This window comes from Myodes glareolus, chromosome 26, assembly GCF_982192425.1.
Source record: "Myodes glareolus chromosome 26, mMyoGla1.1, whole genome shotgun sequence".
NCBI lineage: Eukaryota > Metazoa > Chordata > Mammalia > Rodentia > Cricetidae > Myodes > Myodes glareolus.
Genome location: NC_142051.1, coordinates 35259791 through 35281983, shown reverse-complemented (window position 1 = coordinate 35281983; position 22193 = coordinate 35259791). Strand labels below are relative to the sequence as shown.

Sequence of the window (22193 nt, the reverse complement as noted above, 5' to 3'; positions counted from 1 at the left end):
ATATTTTTTTCCTCCCCTTTGAACTAACTTCAAACTCATGGCAGCCCTTCTCTTTCCACTTCCTGGGTGTTAGGATAGCAGTTGTGAACTGCTGCGTGCATCTTGGTAGCTTTTCAAGCCTCCCGCCCCCAGTCCATATCAGGTGTCTCATTACCAGAACCCTCCCTGAATCATCAGACTTCCTCACAGCTTCCTCTCCTTTCCGTTCTCTGCGACACGTACTGCATTCTCTTACACACAGGTCACTCGTGTGCCTCTCCACCTAAGCAGCGGACATGCCCAGGGCCGAGCTGATCCCGCCCCTCTCTGGGACTCCAGTGCAGGAAACATTCTGCCAGTCTGGCAGAGCAGATCGGGAAGGGAGGGCATTTTCCAAATAGAAAGTCTGGATTTGGGTGGGCTGGTTTGGAAGCGAACTTAATACATTCTGTCCGCTATCATAGAAACAATGTGGCCTGTGTGTCGGTGTCCTTTCTAGTTCAATCCAGCCTCTTTGAGAAACATTGGCTCTCTAAGTAACCATTATGTGATGAGACAAGACATGAGCCCAGTGTGTGGCAACATGGTATTTGGGGATTGCTGGTTTTCAGAGTTTAAAATAAGCATTTCCGTGTCTAACTCTGATGCAGCTCGTTTACCGTTTACCTCCCAGATAAAAGTACTTCTGGTACTTTTCATTTATATTTTATGTTCTGGTAACATACACACACACACACACACACACACACACACACACACACACTTTTATCATTTATTAGATAGCATTATGTGCACACTGGAGACTAAGATGCAGTACACATTGACAGGCTAATGTTGTTACTGTAAAATGATGATCTAGACAGCTCTTGTGTTTTCATGGTCTAAGACTTTTTTGCTTCTTATGTTTTTTTTTGGTTTTTGGTTTTTGGTTGTTTTTTTTTTTTTTGAGATATAACTTTCAGTAACCCACATCTATCTTAGATGTATGGTTGGGTGATTCCTGCCCTGCATGGCGTGACTGTCATCTGGGTCAGTGGCGTCAGTAGCCTGGTGCTCCTTACCGCCCCCTCCTGGTGACTCACTTGCCCAACTTCTGCAAGGGTAACCCCTACGCCAGTCTTGGCGTGAATGTTCTGTGCTCTTCTTTTTGAAGCGTTTTACGCAGGAGCTTGCTCTACAGCAGCGATTCTCAACCTCCCTGATGCTGCGACTCTTTCATCCAGTTCCTCATGTTGTGCTGCCCCCACCATAAAGTTATTCCCATGGCTACTTCAAAATTGTAGTTTTGCCACTGTTATGAATCGTAATGTAAATGTCCGATATGCAGATGGTCTTCGGCGACCCTTGTGAAAGAGCTGTTGGACCCCCCCAAAGGGGTCGCGACCCACAGGTTGAGAACTGCTGTTGTGTGGCGTTATGTATTAGCAGGTCCTCCGCTCCTTTGGCTGGCTGCATTTTAAACTACTAGCTGCCTGCTTTTCATTGCGGTCCCACAGACAGACACATACACAATTTGCTAGTAATTTAATGTATTTAGTAAGCCCATTGTCACTCTGTGTCAGTACCAGATTGCTGGGTGTGAGAGCTGCAGAGACCTTGCAAGGCTGTAGAGTTGGGTCTCCCGGTTCCCTCTCCCAGGTTCCTAAGGTCTGAAGTTAACTACGGCACAGATCGCTGTTCCGCCTACGTCCGGTGTCTTCCTGAGGTAACTGTGTTGTGTCGCAGTTCACATTCTATTCAGCGGAGGATTGTCTTTACTGCTTTGCTCATTGTAGTGATGCAGACAACGTAAGGGAAAAGAGCTTTAGTTCCGCTCCGCTCTGTACATCATGGCAGGGAAGCATGGCGGCTGGGGCAGCTCGGCAGTGGCCTGAGGGTGAGGCCGCTGCCCCTCACATTTTGATAGACAGGAAGCTAAGAGTTGGACTGGAAGCAGGGCAAGACTATAACCCTCAGAGGCTCCTTAGTTTGCTACATACACCAGCTAAGCCTCATCTCCCTGTGTCCCCAAGCAGTGCCACCATCTAGGGACCAGCCATTCAGCTCCCATGTTTCAAACCATGGCAATAGCTGTGGTCAACAAGAACACAATACTGGTAAAACCTAAAAATGCCGGCTCTTCCTTGGCAAGAGTTTCTGCTATCTAGAGGCTCCAGTCCCTTACCTGGAGCCCATCCACTTTCCTTAGTGTCAGTTAAATAAAGCGTAGCTGACTCTGTCCGAGAAGCCGTTTAATTAAAACCAGTCAGTGATGGAGAAAGAGGGAGCCATTGAGCAGTTCCTGTGTTTCTGTAGTGTTTTTAGTTTCGAGGTATTGTCTTGAATGTTTTGTGTTCTTGAATGTGGTCCTTTCTAAGCTCTCATTAAAAAAAAATAAACAAAAACAAAAACCACAGAATTATTCTTAGGATGGGAAGTCTTAGAGTCAGTTCCATTTCTGTGGTCTCTGCGTGTAAAAACAAACAAATCCTTCATCTTAAACCGTCCTGCCAGGGCAGCAGCGAGCCTCAGAAAGGGATCTGAAGGGCAGAGAGTGGTGGACTTACAGCAAGGGGAACTTTCTTGACCTACCAGCCGGGGAGGAACCATAGAGCATTCTTCAGAGTGTCAGCGTCTCTTTAGATCTAATTAGCAGGGCTGGAGAGATGCCTCAGCGGTTAAGAGCGCTGGCTGCTCTTCCAGAAGACCCAGGTTCAATTCTCAGAACCCACATGGCAGCTCACAGCTGTCTGTAACCGCAGTTCCACGGGGTCTGACACCCTCACACAGACGCACAAGCAGGTGAAACACGTGAAATAAAAATTAATAAATTAGATATAGTTAGCAAACAGGAAATTGGAGAAATTGTCTTTTCCCAATTAAAGCGCTTTCAAGCAGGATTAAAACCATCAGTTGGTCAGGAAATTACTTGAATATGAATAGTAAGTCGTGTTTTATGTTTTCACGTGGAAAAACAGAAGTTCCATCACAGCAGATACTCATCTACTTATCCCGTTCAAGAGTGGCAAGTTTCATGCTTGCTGTGTGTTTGTGTACATCTGTGTTTGTGCATTGCACACACGTGTGGGGATGTGTGAGTGTGTGTGTGTTGACAACGAAAGCAGTGGTATTCTTGTTGCTGCTCTTGGCTTTGGGCTTGAACAAATAAAGTTCCTATCTTCCTAGAGTGGTTTGGGTTCAGTATGTGGTGACCATTGTCAGCCCTTGCTCTGCACAAGGCCAGTTAAAGCGTTCATAAGCACCCGTTCACTCTGACCTCACAGTTACCCTGTGGAATCGATACACTGTCCTCATTTCACGCATAGATTAAGGCACAGAGGGGAGTCACTTATACAAAGTAACACAACATGGCAGAACTTCAGCTTGAATCAAGTTGGTTCCAGTGAGTCAGAAATCTGTGCCTGAGGCTCTCGCTTATGCCACCAGCTGGTCATTGACCTCTCCGTAGGACACATGGCTATGGAATCCCAAGAAATCTGAGCTGCCTGGTCGCTGCGTGTGCTATGAGTTGGCCCTGGCTGTCTGCTCCCTGAGTTTTGGAAATACAGTCAGCTCAACGATAGACTTGGGTTTTAAGATGGGTCGTGATACGGTGCTTATCTTTAAAACCACAATTCGCAGTGCCTTTTATTTCTCCGTGGATCCTTTTCTTGGACTATAAAGTGTTCCGAGAGCCCTCGCCTCCCTCCAAAACAAGCATCTCCAGTCTCTTTAATCTGCAGAAAAGTGCAAGCAGGAAGCCTGTGCTCATCTGCGGCTGACGGTGAGCATTTAGTGGCTGTGACAGTTGGGTTCTGAACTCAGCCGGAAGAGGAGGGAGTTCCCGTCTGGCATTATCAGTGGCTGAAACAGAAGTAGCCTGTGTTTTTCATTATGCAAGATATCTTGGGATTTAAGCTAGCTTCCCTTGTTAATATCAGGTTGAAGGCAGATCCAGCAATGGCCTCGTGGCACCGAGGACTGTCTTAAGTAAAACATTCTGTGTCCACACATGTGGCCAGCCGGCAACTCAGCACGGGCACTGGCTGTCAGCAACTGTGGTAGCAGCCAGGTAGATCGGGACTGCAACCACAATTTCTGCCAGTTGCCAGCGTGATAACTCCACACAGGCCGTGTCACTCTCTCCACCCAGAAAATGAAAGTCTGAATTCTAGCCTCAGGCTCTTGAGGACAAAACTGAAACCATGAACATGAAGCTTTTAAAAAGTTACTTTGTTCTTAAAAGACCTAATAACTTTCTTTTTGCCCTTCTATTTTTTTTTAAATAATTTTGAACTCTCTAAGATCCCTTCCTTTCTCAACCATTCTCCAGCCCCACCTTTCTCCTTTAAACACATTATTGCCGTCTTAGATTTAGGGGGGAAAGACAGAGATACCTGGATGGATGGGTGGGTGGATGGATAGATAGATGGTTGGACAGACAGACAGACAGACAAGCATAATCTGATAGTTTAAGAGGTGAGGAGTATGGCAATGGCAAGAGGGTAAAACACTTGTCACCAACTCTGATGACCTGAGTTCAATCCTTTGGACCCACATCATCGGAGGAAAGAACTGATCGCTACCAAGCTGCCGTCTTGACTCCCACAGCGCTCTGGCATGTGCCCACACTAAATAGATAAATAAATAAAAAGCAATGAATTGTCTTGGGCTTTCATCTTCAAAGCCTCACATCATAGGCAAGCACTCTAGCACTGAACTTCACTCAGCCCTAGGATACCTGTATTTTTTAGGTCATACTCAATTGGACTGTGCTTGCTAAGAACGAAGAAACTCTACGTGGCTCTATTTTCATTGACAGAGACCGAACTGTATGTCTTTAGGGATATGTAATGAATGTCTAGTAGTATGATCGTCTATGTCATAACTCAAGCTACTTGGGATTTTCATTTGAAACATTTATCATTTCTTTTTGGTGATGACATTCAAAATTCTCTCTCCTCGCTTTCACTGTAGGTTTCTGTACTGTTTGCTATAATCGAGGTCTGTGTAATAGAACACTGTAACTCGTTCCTCTTGTCTGGCTGTAACATTGTATCTATAAGCAGTCTCTCCCCATTCCCTCTTCTCCTGACCTCTTTTTTCTAGTCCTGTGAACTCGACTTTTTCAGAATTCCATGTATGAATGAACACACACATCTGATATCCCGTGTCTGGTTTACTTCACATAACACTGTTATCTCTGGGTACATCCTCGTTGCTACCACATTTGACAGTCTTCCTGGCTCATTAGATAAGTTGAGGGTTTTCTAATTAGTACATGACTGCCTCCTTATTACAAAGAGTAGATCGAATCAAAACGTATAGATGTGTTCGATATAGTAGGCACCCGATCTCTCAGCAATAATTATAATAGTACCTCCAGGGAAATGCCATTTAGGAAGGGAGAGGTCCTAACTGCAATTTTTTTGTGCAGTGTGACTCTTAATAGCATTTGGTGGGGGGGGGGGGGGCAAAAGAGATGGCTCAGAGATGAAGATCCACTCCCTGATCTTGTAGAGGTCCTGGGTGTGTTACTTACCAGCCCACCAGGCAGCTCAGTGTTGTCCATAGCCCCACTTTCAGGGAGTCCGATGCCCCTGGCTTCCTCAGGCTCTTGCATTCACATCTACATACCTACACACCGACACACTTACATTCACAGAATTCAAAGTAAATCTTAAAAAAAATCCCAAACGCTGCTGGGAGCAGAGGAGACCCTTGAGACTTGCTGGGTTCCTTCGTGCCTGAGCATGAACAATTCTCCAGTACGGCTGGAAAGCCATGTTGTCTTTCCAGCCAGGTCACATCCCCAGCCACAGGTTCTTCTTGATTTTGTTGCAAGGAGCCGAACAAGTGTAAACAAGAAGACCAACTGGATGTCCCAGTTGGCTGTTTGTCAACCACTGATTCATTCCACAAACACAGAGGTTCTATTGAGGAAACAGTGTGGGCAGACAGGTGGCTCGTTAGCCGAGCCTTTTCCCCAGGGAGGCTCCCAAATGTTGAGGGAGCAAATGTTACACAAATACTTACCACACAAAGCAGAATAAACACTGTAAAGAGGGCAGTTGCAAATTTGCGGTGAGGCACGATGGTTCTCATCAGTTCCAGCTGGTCCTGAGGGTGGGAGAGGCTTCTTGGAAGAGTCGGTGTTAGACTTGCGCCTTGGAAGGTGAGTTAGGATGGGGGCACGGGAGGCCACGCTACGCTGGAGAACCAGCACAGAAACGGGGAAATGCATCAAGTATTCAGGGTTGGGTGCTCGGCAGATACTCGGAATGAGAAGAAGGTTAAAGCCGAGCCATTGGTAAAGATCTCAGCTCTGTGTCTTTGAGCTGTAACCACGGTTATCTGATGCCTCCCACGTTCAGACCCGTACAGTAGAGCTCGTGACGTGACGGCTGCTTATGGAGCTGTGAGGACTCGATAGGTCTGTGTCCCACCCAGCCCAGCCTTATTGCTGTGGCTGTACAGAGATCTGCTCCAGGTCCCACACAATGGGCGGCTGTGCTGTGGGGCGTGTCCAAGGCAGGAAGACCCTGCACAGACCTTCAGGTCCTCGTTGCTGAAGGGCTGAGGACGGGTGCTATGTTTCTGTCATTCAGAAACTTGGCTTAAGCACAGATGGCTCCCAAGAGCTCTCACCATGTGTGGGTAAAGAAGCCTGTGAATCAGTGCTACAGGAGAAAGGGACAGAAGACAGAAGTTCTACCCCAGGCCTGGCCTTATTCTCTCTGCCCACTGGCTAAAAGTTGTGAAGATTCGTTGAGACTTTTACAGCTGCTTCCTCAGCTCTTCCTGAGGGTGTCTGTCTAGAGTTTTCCCACCTTCCCTTGCTCCCGGGCTCCCCCTGCCGCCGGCCACGGTCCAGGAAGCATGCACAGACAGAGTGGGCGAGGCTCCAGACATCTTTGAGAGGCCTCAAGTTTGAGTTCAGGGCTTTCCATTTTGTTCCTTCCCTTCATTCTGAGTCAGGGAGTAAAAGCTTCAGCACTGAGTTATTCTGTGTTTACTTCACCATCTCCTGAGAGGACCAGCAAACCCTTCTCTCAGGACGTCTCTGAGTGCCAGGGCCTGATGAGGAGAGGACCAGGTACTAAGTCTTACTTCCCTTCCCAGACTTGCTTGAGCTCAAGGGACATAGGTGTCTGGAGACTCTTCCTAGAAGCAGTTGCTGCAGGTGTTACCTGTGAGCCTGCGTGGTTTCCAGTCTGTTTTTCACTGGAAGCTGTGCTCTGTCTAAGGTCACCATTGCTTTCCCTGCTTGTCCTTCTAGGGACAGTCCTCTTCCTCACTCCGACATCATTCTCCTGTATGTCTAGCACACGGGAAATCTCTACCAGGTCAGACGAATTTCATCCGCGATTAGTTTGTGCGAATTCAAAAATGTGAGTTATGAGCCATTTTGAAGAAATGTGTATTTTCCTGTGCATGTAATTCAAAGTAGATTAGCAGCGCTGGCTGGTAGAGGCTTAATGAGAAGATAATTATTTATAATTACAGTATCAAGTGTTTGTAAGCGTTTGAGGATGCTTGAAGAATTTGCCTTTGAGAGCCTTAAACGCTGCCTCACGCATCTTCCCCACGGTATTAGCTTGTAGTGTCTATGGAGAAGGATGGAGCTGCCGAAGGCGTGTGTCCTCCGGCTGTGGTTCCAGATGGTCCTTACCTACAGAGTGGCAGGGCCTCCCTTCCAGGCATGAGGCAGTGAAACCTTGACACTTGGAAGATTCCCCTGCCAGTGATGCCAGGGAGGGAGCCAGGTGCTGGGAGAAAATGTTTTAGTGACAGGGTTGGTGCCGGGCCCATGGGGCCTGTGCTGGATGTAGTGTGCTTTGTTGTCAGGTGGGGACATTCAGAAGAAATGTCCTTGCCCAAGCAAATTGGAAACAGACATTGGGCAAAGGTACTTCCCTAAAAAAGTGTCCTTCTGGGTGCCACGTGGGGATCCTGAAGACTATTTATTAGTTAGGGACATGTCGGGAGGGACTGGCCTTCTTCCAGAGAATGGAGATATCAGGTCTTCTGAGCAGGTGTCTATGTGAATGCAGCCATAGGTCTCTAGGAACGGGTGACAAGAGGCTGGCCCAGGCTTTGGTTGTTTTGATTTTGGTGATGGGGGTTGTGGTGGTTGTGTTTTGGGGTGCATTGGCTCCATTAGCAAGAAAGCCAAGTGCAGCCAGGTGGTGGTGGCACATGGCCCTTTAATTCCAGCACTCGGAAGGCAGAGGCAGGTGGATCTATGAGTCTTAGGCTAACCTGTTCTACAGAGTGAGTTCCAGGACAGCCAGAGCTACACAGAGAAACACTGTGGCAGGGTTGGGGGAGGTGGGAGCAAATACTTGACTTTATCTAGCTAAATGTCCTAAGTTCCGTGTTCACAGCCTCACTAGACAGTTTTCAAGTGTGTGACAAGCCAGGAGGAAAGTGACCTAGTACAGTATACATTGCTAGTGGAGGGGAGGGAGAGTTCAGAAGCCACCCACTGCACAGGAGAGGAACCTTGCCCTCCCTCCAGGCCTGCATTGGGTTCCCTTCCCAGATGCCAGGCTCTCAGTCACTGGTCACATGACACTCCCAAATCCCCTTCTCCCCACCCACCTCCATCCCTTACTGCCCTTTCTTTCCCTTATACTTCTACCCCAGTCTTTTCTCTTGGTGACCATAAATGTTTAGGTGTTGTTACCATAAACACAATAACCTTTTAGCCCTTATAAAAGCATTTGGCTTAAACCACGGCTCACATTTTACAGCACGGATCCAACCTGAGGTGGGGACATGCCAGAGAGCCACACCAGGTCTCTGGAGGCCCTCTTACTGGAAGTGATAAGTGCAGAATTGGGGGTGAAGGGAGATCTTCTGACAGGATTCTCCCTGGAGCCCAGAGTCCACACAAGCCCAGGCGGCCATGTTTACAGCACCATAGAGTTAGTTTTCACAGCCAGCCTTGAGCATCTCATAAATCCAAGTTGAGATCCAGTTAAACCGCGCATTATCCATGGGCTTCAAGAGACATATATCTTCTTGGTAAGCTCAGCGTTCTCATAAAAGAGGGCTAGCGTGAAAAATAAGTGGTCGCTTAAAACCCTTAGCATCATGCCTAATTCACACGGACTTACTCAGTCTTGTTAGGGAAGCAAGCTCTAGAGGAACAAGGCTCGGACTTCTGTCGTGGCTCCTCCCTTGGTTAGCAACACGTCCTGCTACAGACTTCACTTCTCTGTGCCTGGTTCCCTCATTTGCAAAATCATTATCACCAGTAGAATCTACCTCAGAGGACGGTTCACAGAAGAGCTCTTGTATCTGTCACTAAGGCGACCGTGTCCTTCTTTGGCTTGAAGCAGGACAATGCTTCCTTGTCCCCAGGAGTCACAGAGGAGCATGACTTGTGGAGCAAGTCCCTGATGTGTGTCTCTGGGAGACGTGTAAGGAGCGAGTAGTGTACAGCTCCACAGCATCCCGGTACTGCTCGGGTCCTACAGCTGACTTGAGCTGCTGGCATGAGCAATAAATAGACCTTAAAAAATAAAAAAAAAAGGAGAAGTGGGGTGGGGGAGCAACTGAGATTTTGACATTGTTGCCATGGCAAAGCCTTGCATATTCTGACTGGCACACTGTAGGAACAGCCTTCACTCTAGACCGGAAATGCAGAAGTCTGCTAAGACAAGTTAAAAACAGTAAAATCACTGAGAGTGATGAGAAGCCTGACCATGGACCCCTCCAAACTCTTGGGTTCTGACCATGCTGTCCCTTGTGGCCTGGTTGTAAACCCGCACCTTCAGGTACCCTGAAATACCTATTGTTGTGGAGGTGGTTGCCTGTTGGAAAGACCTGCCCCTTTCCTTGTATATCCAAATTCAGGCTGCCTTTCTATGGGCAGAGATCTATTGCGCTTGGCCTTGGGACTCAGTAGACGGTTACTAGCTGTCTGTTGATCTGACTAGATCCCTGCAAGTTCTGAGCTTCAGTTCAGGTTCCTCAGGGATCTTATAGACCACTGTCTGTTGTTAAAACAGAATGCTGACTGACTTACAGAGAGATCTCTTTGGTCTATGATAATGGAGGGATCGGGTCCAAATAGCACCAGCATCCTGCTGGTGAACCCCAGTGACATCACAGCATGGCAGAGGAGCAAAAGGGGAATCTGACATGTACAGAAGGGGCCGAGAATACAGGGTGGCTTTACCTTAACAGCCCACTCCCAAGTAAGAAAATGGGCTTCTGTAAAGCCAGCGTGACCATGACTGCCTCTTTGATAGCCTTCCTCTCGTGGCTGTGCCACTGTAGCACCAGTACATGGACCTCTGGGGACTTCTGGGATAATTTATGTTAGCCAGAGAGGGTACACAGAAGTACACAGCCCCCTTCTCCTGCCGGCTTTGTTGCCTGGGTTCTCAGGGTGTCCCTTCACATCTTGTTCTCTTCCTATGGGGACCAGAGAGGTAAATAAATGTACAGCAGAAACGCACTGAGCCCTGAGCTCAGTCTTAAGGACCGCGTCGTGCCAGGATCCAGGGTGGCCGTGAGTTACCTTGGGACACTGCAGGAGGCCTGATTGGCTGCAGAGATGACTTCCGTCCAGAGCTTAGCCTTTTCCTCAGCCTTTGTTCTAGAACATTGAGGTGACAGTGGGAATGTCTCTGCGGCCGGAAGAAAACACAATTAGAAATGGTGTGTCGCAGGGATGCTTGGTGGTCTGCCTTTTATCCAAGTAATAACAGCCAGGTCGTTGTGGGAGAACGGGAAGAGTCAGCCATCCCTTTTCAAAAACAACCTCTCTTCCTGCCAAAACAATATTACGGCTGGCTTTATTTTTTAAATGGGATAATACAGAAGAAGCATGATAAAGAATGACCCCTTATAGCCCCGTGTTGTAAAAATAGCCGTTGGCAATACAATGGTGCCTGTTTTTCCCCTCACATTTTGCATAAAAGTACATTTTTTAAATGAAATTGGGAAGATGACAGGAAGCACTGATTGAAGCCATTCTGTGTACCGGGTTCTGTAGCTCTTTGTTAATCATTTGTTCTTCACAGTGACTGGAGAACACTGTGTGTGTGTGTGTGTGTGTGTGTGTGTGTGTGTGTGTATCAGGGGAGAACTTTGAGTGTCCTGCTCACTTATTCTCCACTGTATTCTTTTGATTCAGGCTCTTCCACTAAGCCTGAAGCTAGGCTAGAAACCAGGAAGCCCCAGCCATCCCCGGGCCTCCACACTCTCCATGGCACGGGGGTTATATGTGTGTGCGCAGCCGTACCCTGCCTTTTTATGTGGGTGCTGGGGATTTGAACTCAGGTCCTCATGCTTGAACAGCAACCTTTACCCTCCCCAGCCCTGCTTGAAAGAATCTTTAAGTCCGTTTCACAGAGGGGGAAACTGAGGCAAGGAGAGAGTCCTTTTCAGCAGCCGTGCGGTCTACCAGGAAAGTGCCAAGATGAAAGAGCATGCCGTCTGCCTCCAGGGCCCTCTGTCTGAACTGCGCCGCCGACACCAGCTTCGATTTGTCGTGTGCTGTATTTCCTCAAATTATACAGCATTCGCTCTAGTGTCTATCCCCCCCCACACACACACACACATTCTACAGATCTACAGATTGGGAAATAGAGCCTCACGCGTGTGACTTAGTTTACCCAGAAGCATGTAACTAGTAAATCAGTGCCGGGACAAACCCACATTCCCTCGTGCCTGCAGTCCGTATCCATGCTGACTGCTGGTGGTCTGGGAACCTCTGACCTCCTCCCGCAGCCTGATTCTGAAAGCAGGTTGCACTATCCCCTGCCAGTTCCAGGATAAGCAATGCAGGGAGGGCTCCGTCTTCCTCGCACATACAGCGTTGTCTCCGTTGACACCCAGGAAACCTGTGGGCGTTGAGTGTCGAAAACCGGCTTCGACAAAACACATAACGCTCCAGGGTGGGAGCATGGGGACTGTATTAAGCAAAAGGAACAGAGACATGGGAGAAATAAGAGACAGAAACATAGAACAGCATTGGGAGGGACATTCAGTGAATACTCAATTCCTCGTTTATAGTCTTCCACATGCTTATATACTTCAAAAGAGGAAGGGAGAAGGCAACAGACCTCATTAAGATGACACAAGGAATAGATTTGAAGTCTCTGACCCTTGCTCCAGGTGGAGCAGATCCTCTACACCCAAAATACTAATTAACCACACCCTAGGTCAGAATATCTCGTTTGCGGCCACACCTGTTGACAACAACTTTGAGAGAGCAAAAACAAGCTCCAACTCTCTGACCTCCAGTCCTGGTAGAACGGGCTCACCTCTGTGTGTGCCCCGAAAATTGAGAAATGCATACCTGGCCCTCAATTATCTCTGCAATGGCCAGGCTTTATATAAGAGATCAAAACATGCACCCCCCCCCCCCAAACAGTTCTGCCCCTCTGCAAGTGTTTTTAACTGAGATTTGCTGGCAGGCAGTAAGACGGACTGATTTGAGCTTTAAGTGCTGTTGGCTTTCCCCGGAGTCTTGAGGACATGCCAAGCATTGTTGCGACTTTAAAGTAAGGCAGAAGTCAGTTAGCCTCCTGGGGGTAAACACGGCTCTGTAGATAAGGTTGCCCCAGACCTGTAGTCTTTAAGAGAACTGGGCCCATCACCTTGGGACTACCTCGGTGACTGACCGGCCGAGGGGTGTGGAGAGCTGACGAAAGATGAGCTGGTGGTTCAGTAAGACCAGTAAGGAAGACTGCCTGATGCATTTTCCCAGGTAAACCGGCTAACGTTTCTCTTCAGACATAGTGGGAGAATTCTCAAAAGAAGAATGTCACTTGTTTTTTAGATATTTATATAACTTAATGCAATCTTATCTGTGAATTCTAGGACAAGAGCAAGTGCCTAGGAGTCATAAACAGGGTTGGGCAAAAAGAAAAAAAAAGGCAAGAATGTTGTGTAAATAGGCCAAACCAATGGACACTCCTTGGGTTCCCCCTGGAGGAAAAACCATGCAGCTGTGATTGACAGGGCCTGAAAGTGCTTCTGTTCTGCTTTAAACTCAATGCAATTACGCAGAGCAACGTGTTCAGTTTGTCAATGTTCATCGCACTTTACATACCGACATCTTTCCCGCGTGTAAGTTATACTTCATTTAAATACTGGAAGTCCTTATTTGGATTTGTGTATATCGTCACCCAGGGCTACTCAGGTTTCTTTCTAGTTGAATCTGTTTGGAACAATCTGGGTGCTTAGAAATGGCTCTACCGAGAATTGTCAGGGCTGCATGGCCAGAACACCTGAGGCTGTGTTTTTTATTCTATGAATCGATGTCTTGAAGGACTTCGGTGTAGACTCCTTGAAATAGAGGATGATGTCACTTTAGTTGATCAGTTGTTGACAACCCTTTGTGAATAAAGGAAGTGCTGGCCAAGGCTGGGTACAGCTGTGACGTCACCTCTCCCTTTTCGCCCTCCGGCCAATGACTGATGGTTAAAGTACAGGGATGAGCAATAAGGACAGGATTAAGTAGGACCACGCGATAAAAGGGCAATAAGAAGGCTCGCAGAAAGAAACTGCTTCCTCCGGCACTGGGGAAGCTTGGGGAAAGAGGCATCTGAGTGGCTGTCAGAAGCACGGTAGGATCTTGATAAGAAGATGAGTAGCTGACACCGTGAGAAAGCCTGTAGGGTGCTCACATTCTCCACTCATTGCCGACTGGCTCCCTTAGGATAAATGGCATCCCTCAATGCAACCGAGATTTGAAAGGTGAGCTGGGGCCTCACACCGACTGGGTGGTGTGGTCTCGATTGGGAGGTCTTAGGAGGTTACGGTCAGTCTGTTATCTCCTGCAAAGTTCAGTTCCCAGCCAGCCTCATGGCTGCACAGCCCCATGAACTGCCCTGTGTGCCTCAAATCAGCATTTTCTAGGTTCCGTGCGTTTTTGTTGTTCTCGTGTGGGCCCTTTGCTCTTCCAGCTCAGCCACGGTTACACAGCTTCTGTGAGCTCGCTATGAACGCCCTTCTGGGACCCGAAGATGGCCAGGTACCTGACACTCCTCCTTCCTGACCAAACAAAGCTACCATTCCTCTGTCCGCTTCTTACAGGCATCTTGTTTTCAAGTCTCACAATGGTTTGGCATTCATGTCCTTCCAGCCTGACTGGCGTGGTCCTTCATGATGCTCTTTCCACCAGAGGAAACAACGTGAAAGGGTCCGTTTCATGGCAACCGTGTGTAGGAAGAGAGGTCAAGAGAGCACACTAGCAAATTGTGCAGGTTTTGGAGGAGGCCTCCCTGCTAACCTTGACCTGCTGGCAGAATCACTTCCTCTTGATAAGGCACTGGGCAGGATTTAGAATGGTGACAAAGATTTCATACTCGGTGTTGAAACGGACCTGTATTGGGTCACTCAGACACTGTGAGGTCTGCCTGTTTAATTCCTTACTTTTGCTACTAGCTTACTGGTCCCTTTACAGTATGGGAAGGGGTAACTTCTGCCAGCTATTGCCTGATCTCCCGTTGGGTACTGTCAAGATATTATTCTTATCACGGGGATATTAACGCGACATCTGAGATGTTCCCGTTTAGATACTATCATTGGAGTTTCTGTTCAGACTCTACAGTGGCTCGTTTTTCCTCCTCTGAGGACAGTATCAGAGTAATAAGGTTTGAGGCAGCTTGGATGCAAACCCTGGCTCTGCAGCACTCGGTTTCTACGTGTGTGTGTGTGTGTGTGTGTGTGTGTGTGTGTGTGTGTGTGTGTGGCTTTAGCATGATCCTTGCCGAGCTTGGTAATAAAGATCAAACAAGATGATCCGTATAGACACATCAGCAAACTTAGTGCACTGTCTGGTTTCGACCTTCCCTCTTAGACCACAAACATCTAACCCCCGACCAAGATGCCCAATGCTCCTTCATAGTGCTTTGTCTGGACAGCCTGGGAGTGTAAAAGCAATGCCATGTTAGCTTTGTGTTATCCCAGTGCTTCTCAACCTGGGGGTCGCAGATGAGATAGCCTTCTTAGCAGATGTTTATATCACGATCGATAACAGTAGCAAAATTGCAGTTATGAGGCAGCCACAAAGTAATTTTATGGTTATGAGTCACTACAACGCGAGGAACTGTGTTAAAGGGCCGCAGCCTTAGAAAGGTCGAGAGCTGCTGTATTGTTGCCTGTTTGCTTGTTTTAATCGCTGGGGTTGTACTTTGGAGTTATTTGTTCCCATATAGAGATACTGGTGTATTATTCAATTATCAGAGTTAATCATGCACCGTTCAGTTCTGTCACATCTGCTTAATGGTTCTATTAGAAAAATAATTTTCTTGATGGATGTATCTGCTTAAGTTTTTTTCTTCTTCTTTCTTTTTCCTCATCTAGTTAAATGACTGGGTTCTGAATTAGAAGCCTTGCCCCTAGTAAAGTACACTGCGAGGAGCAAGCCTCCCAAATGACATAGGTTTTCTACCTTGGAAATTGACAGCTACCACATACAGATGGCAAATCAGATACACTGGAGATAGGGTTTCACATATAGGCTGTTTACAACACACACACAAATTGAGGAAGGAGTTGGGCTGACTGACCAACCTTTTGAAGCTTGGGAGGATAGCTCAGAGTGTCCATCCTATGGCACAAGCGCTTGGACAACCTAGGACTTCACGTGTGTGCCACATGTACGTGAACCGGCTATGTCACACCGAATGTCTCCTTTGCTTCGGGTATCAATGTGTTTCTCCTGTTCCTTCAGGTAGAACGTCATGACATGAATACCCTCAGCCTCCCCCTGAACATCCGCCGAGGGGGTTCAGACACCAACCTCAACTTCGACGTCCCAGATGGTATCCTGGACTTCCACAAGGTCAAACTCAACGCCGACAGCCTGAAACAAAAGATCCTAAAGGTGACGGAGCAGATCAAAATCGAGCAGACATCCCGCGATGGAAATGTCGCCGAGTACCTAAAACTCGTCAGCAGCGCGGACAAGCAGCAGGCCGGGCGGATCAAGCAGGTTTTCGAAAAGAAGAACCAGAAGTCAGCCCACTCGATCGCCCAGCTGCAGAAGAAGTTGGAGCAGTACCACAGAAAGCTGAGAGAGATTGAACAGAACGGGGCCTCTCGCAGCTCAAAGGAGATTTCTAAAGACAGCCTGAAGGAGATACACCACTCCCTGAAGGATGCCCACGTGAAATCTCGAACTGCTCCCCACTGCCTGGAAAGCAGTAAGTCGAGCATGCCGGGGGTATCCCTCACGCCCCCCGTGTTTGTCTTCAATAAGTCCAGAGAATTTGCCAACTTGATCCGGAATAAGTTTGGCAGTGCTGACAACATCGCTCACTTGAAAAACTCGCTGGAGGAGTTCAGGCCCGAGGCCAGCACCAGGGCCTATGGAGGCAGCGCGACCATCGTGAACAAACCCAAGTATGGCAGCGACGACGAATGCTCCAGCGGGACGTCAGGTTCGGCAGACAGCAACGGGAACCAGTCCTTCGGCCCTGCTGGGGCCAGCACACTGGACAGCCAGGGGAAGCTGGCCATGATCGTAGAGGCGCTGAGGGAGATCAAAGACACCCAAACCCAGCTGGCAGAGGACATTGAGGCGCTGAAGGTGCAGTTTCAGAGAGAGTATGGCTTCATCTCTCAGACTCTGCAAGAGGAGAGATACAGGTACGTAGGTCAGAGTGTTCCGTTGGGATTCCTTTCGCGACGTGAGTTACCAGCCAGAGAGGCTGCCTGCTTCAAAGTCGCACGCTAATGAATGTGTTTGCAAGACGTAGAGAATGTGGGGGCAGAGGCATTTAAAAATTGATAATTCTTCCCATCCTTCATAACTCTTAAGTTCCATAATTTCTGGCTTATGGCTGACAGTTAGAGGAAGACATTATATGCGTGGGTCTCTTAAAACATCATCAGCCAAGCTGTAACTCACGTGCATATTAAGACATTGATTCATCAGGCATCTGCGATGGTCTTATTGCACTAGAGACCTGTTTCCCTTCATAATGCCAGTCAAGTGAATCTGTGTCATTGGACAATGAGGTAGGTTTTTATTTGGTGTGTCAGCTTCAAATATCCATATTTTGTTCACTAAACTTATTTTTTAGCTTTACATGGATTGGAGGGGTGGTTCAGTGGATAAATGGTATTGCTTGCCATGTAAGAATGAAGACGTAAGTCCAGATAGTTGGCACCCATGTAGAAAGTGAACTTGGCAGGGCAGGTCTGTAACCCCAGCACTGGCGGGGGGGGGGGGGGGGCTCACAGAGACAGCACAGACAGCACAGGTCTGTAACCCAGCACTGGTGGCTGTAGAGATAGGCAGATTCCTGGAACTTGCTGGCTGGCCAGCCTAGCCAGGTTCAGTGAGAGGCCCGATCTCAGCAAATAAGGTCAAGAACGACTAAGGAAAACCCCTGGCTTCAACCTCTGGCCTCTATACACACCCACATCACAGATATAAATATGTACACACACACACACACACACACACACAAGCATTTTACTGTGAATGAGAGGCTCTCAAACACCATCTTGAGATTAATCCAAATCTTCTGGGGTCTTTCAGCTGCTTGTGAAAGTATGTGTTTTGTAGACTGGCATTTATATGCACACTGCTTCTTAATAAAGAGTGTCGATAATCAAATATGAGATTATTTGCCCCATTTTGCTCATGAAAAGATCCTCCCAAAGTACTTCAGTCAAAACAGGCTAACGTCTAAGAATATAAAATAGATTGTGAATGTTCATTACATACTGTAACAGTTAAGTTGTAAATTTAACTTACACACTGTTTTACACTTGATGGATAATTTTATGTCATACTTTAGAATGTGGTTCTTTTCTCGTTTTTATGAAACTTGATTGTGATGCCAAGGTTTGAACCCAGGGCCTCGTGTATCTTAAGTGCATGCTGTACCACTGAGACATATCACCAACCCTGAAGCCATCTTTTAATTTTGCATATGTATCTTTGATTTCAGCATGTTCGTCACACAAGAACTGTGTTTCAAGCCACGGCTTGCCAAGAATGTGTTGACCTTAATTTCATCTAGATAGTTTGAGATAGAGTGTGTTTTGGACGCATGTCTTATCCCAAATCACAAATACTCACTTTGTGTGAGTTTTTGGCCGTCTTTGCTTTCATGTGTCCTGTGTTTTGTTTGTGATCCTGGCGATACAGTCATTGGTGCATTATGTAAGAAACTTAAGAAGGCTTGCCTAGATCCATGTTAACATTTGGCACCCATGAAGCTGAACCTGAAGATAATCATTAAATCTGAATTAAGCCTTCACCTGCTTTTAAAAAAGTGATTCAATCAGAAGACCTACATAAATATGTACAACTGGCCTGTACCAGTCATTACAGGCTAAGACATCGTCCCTAGATACCATCCCCTCTTTAAAGTAGGCAGGACAAAGTTTCAGATAAGACCCAAATCCTCTTCTCTAGGGTGGGTGTGGGAAAGGAGCTGTCTTTCTCTCGCTTTTGGGTTTTTGAATCTGCTGTTCCATAAGCCATCTATAATTTGTAATGAACTTCAGGGTTTTTTTTAAAAGATTTGTTTATTTTTATTTTATGTGTATGAGTATTTTGCCTAGAAGTATATCTGTTCACCATGTATGTGCAGTGCCCATGATGCCAGAAGAGAGCATCAGATCCCCCAGAACTGGAGTTACAGACAGTTGTGAGCTACCACGTGAATGCTGGGGTTTGAACCCCGGTCCTCTGAAAGAGGAGCCAGTGCTCTTAACCACTGAGCCATCTCTCCAGCCCTTGGGGTTAGTTATTTATTAGCACGTAAAGTGAAAGAGCTGAAAGGCATGTCAGGGTGTATACTGTGAAGTGGCAGGATTGACCACAGGAATGGAAAACTTCATTCTTTTCCTCATGAACTATGTGACCATGAGATCCCAATTACTGGTGGGCAGGGGAAGGAGAAGCCATTGCAAACGTGGCTGGTCCTGGCTTGTCCCTGCTGCACAGCTCTCTCCCAGCTAGGGGCAACTGCATCCTTGGCAAAGTCCATCTGTCGTCATGGCAGCTCTTCCAGGTGCTGGTCTGGCATGGGTGAAAAAAAAAATCTAATTAAAATAAAAGTTTGATCTCATTAAAGCCTTAGAAATGAGGACATACAGTTAAGACTGCAGAGACAAGCCAGGCACTGCCTTTAATTCCAGCACTCGGGAGGCAGGGAGGCAGAGGCAGGTGGATCTCTGTGAGTTCAAGGCCAGCCTAGTCTACAGAGTGAATGCCAGGACAAACTCCAAAGTTACACACAGAGAAAGCCTATGTCTTTAAAAAAAAAAATCAAGACTGCAGAGACAGGTCCCTTCTACAGTTGGGATTCAGGGGTAACCAAAACTGTGTTCCCCACAAATAGACCTACTCTTTCAGAAAGACAGTCCTCTGGGGAATGAAAACAAGCCAGGGACACCCCTCAGACAAAAAAAGAGACATCCTTCTAGAACGCACTGTTGGAACGCCTGTGCGATGCACTCAGTATCGGCTCCTGTCTTTTTAAGGTATGAGAGGCTTGAGGACCAGCTTCACGACCTGACAGAGCTGCACCAGCATGAGACAGCCAACCTGAAGCAGGAGCTAGCCAGCGCCGAGGAGAAGGTAGCCTACCAGGCCTATGAACGCTCGAGGGACATCCAGGTATGGGCCCCTTCCCGAGTGAACCCTGGTGTAGGGTTTTCTTTTCCTGGCAGACTAACTCGATAGTTTCCTTGTGCATGTGGGGCGAGATGTCTTCTCTACACAGACATTTCCTGTCCACCTCCTGGCCCTCCTGACGTGTATTGACAGTGTTTCTGAGATAATTTACCCTGTGCTCCTGTTGTCTAACCCAGTTGGCAAGGATGTATCGCCGGCCTAATTCCGACACCACCGAAGTGTGATGAAATGCCCAGTGTTAGGCAGCTCCGCCTTAAGGAGGCTTCCTGAGTTGGCTGGGAGCAATCAAGAGTCGCCTTCCATAGTACAGCTACAGTACCCCTGAAATCCAGTCCTGCTGTGCCCCACTAGCTGGGGTAGGAGGTGGGGGTGGGGTGGCAGTCAAGCATTCTGGGGTAAACATGGGATTTGAGTCCCAGGTCTATTATTTACCAACTGTGGTTCTGAGCAAGCCTTGAGTCTCTTCTTTAAAGCAATTGCTTTATATGTGTAAGAATGGCAAGCCTTTGACTGCCAGTGTCTACCTAAGTACTGTATGGGTTTCTTCTTCCTCCTCCTCCTCCTTCCTTCCTTCCTTCCTTCCTTCCTTCCTTCCTTCTTCCTCCTCCTCCTTTCTTCTTCTTCTTCTTCTTCTTCTTCTTCTTCTTCTTCTTCTTCTTCTTCTTCTTCTTCCTCCTCCTCCTCTTTTTCTTCTTCTTCTTCTTCTTCTTCTTCTTCTTCTTCTTCTTCTTCTTCGTCTTTTTCTTCTTCCTTCTTCCTTTTCTTCCTCCTTCTCCTCCTCCTCCTTCTCCTTTTCCTTCTCCTCCTCCCCCCCTCCTCCCCCTTCTTCTCCTTCTATGTACTCAATAGCCCTTGGAGATTGCTCCTATTGTTGACCTCATTTCTCAGGTCTGGAGACCGAGGCACAAAGAGGCACAGTGACCTGAATAAGACATGTCAAGCTGTCCCTTAGGACTGGCAAAGAAGGCTGGACTGAACGGGATAGGCAGGGCCCAGAAGGTTGACAGGAAGGGCTGAGTAGATCCACAGAAAGCTTATGTCATAAGCAAAGGCCAGCTGTGAGGCTTCCTCCTGGATCCCTCATGCTGCTGTGAAACAACCCGCGCTTCTTGCTAAAGAAACCATAAGAACAAATAGGGAGAGTCACGCTCAGTCTCACTTATTCAGATTTTCTCTATGGTGGGTGTATGAGTGTCAGGAAGGCCAACCACCGCTGAATACCACCCCACAGGGGAGAAGACCAATGCATAAAAGATGGCCGGTCTCTCCCAGGCGCGTGTGCTGCAATCCGGCCTGTATTCTTCTCTGGTGGAGGCTGTGTTTGCTGATGCCAGAGGTCTGCTCGGACAGTTCTGGGAAGCAGGGCTTCAGAGCTGACAGGAGACATTTGTCCCCGGAGAGCAGAGGATACTGGAGTACTGGCTATTCTCTGAGTGAAGAGCCTTGGCATCTCCACTGGCTGGCCTGGAGAACTAAACTATCGTCTATAGTCACTCTATTTAAAACATATTCTATTACGTTTACTCGTGTGTGTGTGTGTGTGTGTGTGTGTGTGTGTGTGTGTGTGTATGTGTGTGTGTGTGTCACAGCACACGACGTATGATTACAGAACAACTCGGGGGTGGGGTCAGTTCCTCTTTCTGCCTGTGGTTCTCAGGAATCAAATTCAGTTCGTCAGAATTGGCAGCAAGTGCTTTTAGCTACCGAGCCATCTCAGCAGCCCCGAGGCCATCCTAATTTCGAACAGGCCTGGGATATCACAGGGTGGTGTCTAAATGTGTCGTTTCCTCACTTAGGAGAAGGTTTGGGTTAACATTGTTCTCGTTATCTTAAGAAACCTATTCCGGGAGTGAGGAGGTCAGATCCAGGGAGGGGCTCCCCCAACGGGAACTCTAACTTCTGAAGAGTTCTTTTCAGCGGTTCCCAGCTCCGGTCTCTAGTCAGAACTAGAAAGAACATCTGGATAAATGGCAAAGGTCGCAGAGGCTCAAAGCGGGGCTCTACTACTCGGTCTCTGTGTGAGCCTGGCCAAGTCAGTGCCGCGCACCTCCAATGCCTTGTCTTCAAAAAGTCCGGAAGATCAAATAGAATCCGATATTTATTGTCCCAGAATCTTCGCCAGGCACATACTAAACAGCCAAGAAGTTAATGCTGCTATTCCTTTTTATCCTCCTGTTGAGGAGCAACTTTCCCCAAAGGCTTTTAGCTATTGATCCTCTCCAGTTTCCTCTTCGTTGCTGATGTCCTTGGTTCTTGTAAGTGGGCTTCCAACAGGGCTGGGCCGCCATGGTGCCTGTGGCGGGTGCCCACAGACCCACACAATTTCTGCCATTCTTTTAGGCGACTGACCCTCCCGCCCTCTTCAAAGTCCTGAATATCCAGTTTAAACTACTGAAGATAATCCCTTCCTCTGTCTTCATCTAAAACAAGTGAAATGCTGGACCAAGGATGTCCTAGCCCTCGCAGGGCTTAATATCTCTCGGTGCCATGGACAGATGGCCTTGTAATTCACTTACCTAATTTTCTTGGCTTTTTCTTTTAGTAAAGATGAATTCTAAGGTTAGTCTGAGGAGATGTGGACCTCTCTATCGTAAACTGAGTAAAA

General features: G+C 47.6%; 1 protein-coding gene across 7 annotated transcripts in view; it reads left to right on the top strand.

Annotated features, from left to right (window-relative positions):
* Positions 1–22193, top strand: part of Tmcc3 (transmembrane and coiled-coil domain family 3) — a 262277-nt gene that overhangs the window by 234233 nt on the left and 5851 nt on the right. For 4 of the 7 annotated variants that reach the window (XM_085683191.2, XM_048418835.3, XM_085683190.2 and 1 more), the window contains 2 exons: positions 15662–16578; positions 19435–19570. In XM_085683191.2, the coding sequence (XP_085539317.1) occupies positions 15662–16578; positions 19435–19570 (1053 nt within the window). Of the gene's footprint in view, positions 1–5990; positions 6134–12547; positions 12689–13513; positions 13681–15661; positions 16579–19434; positions 19571–22193 lie in introns of those variants that run through there. The other 3 variants (XM_048418839.3, XM_085683192.2, XM_048418837.3) reach the window with 3 other exon arrangements.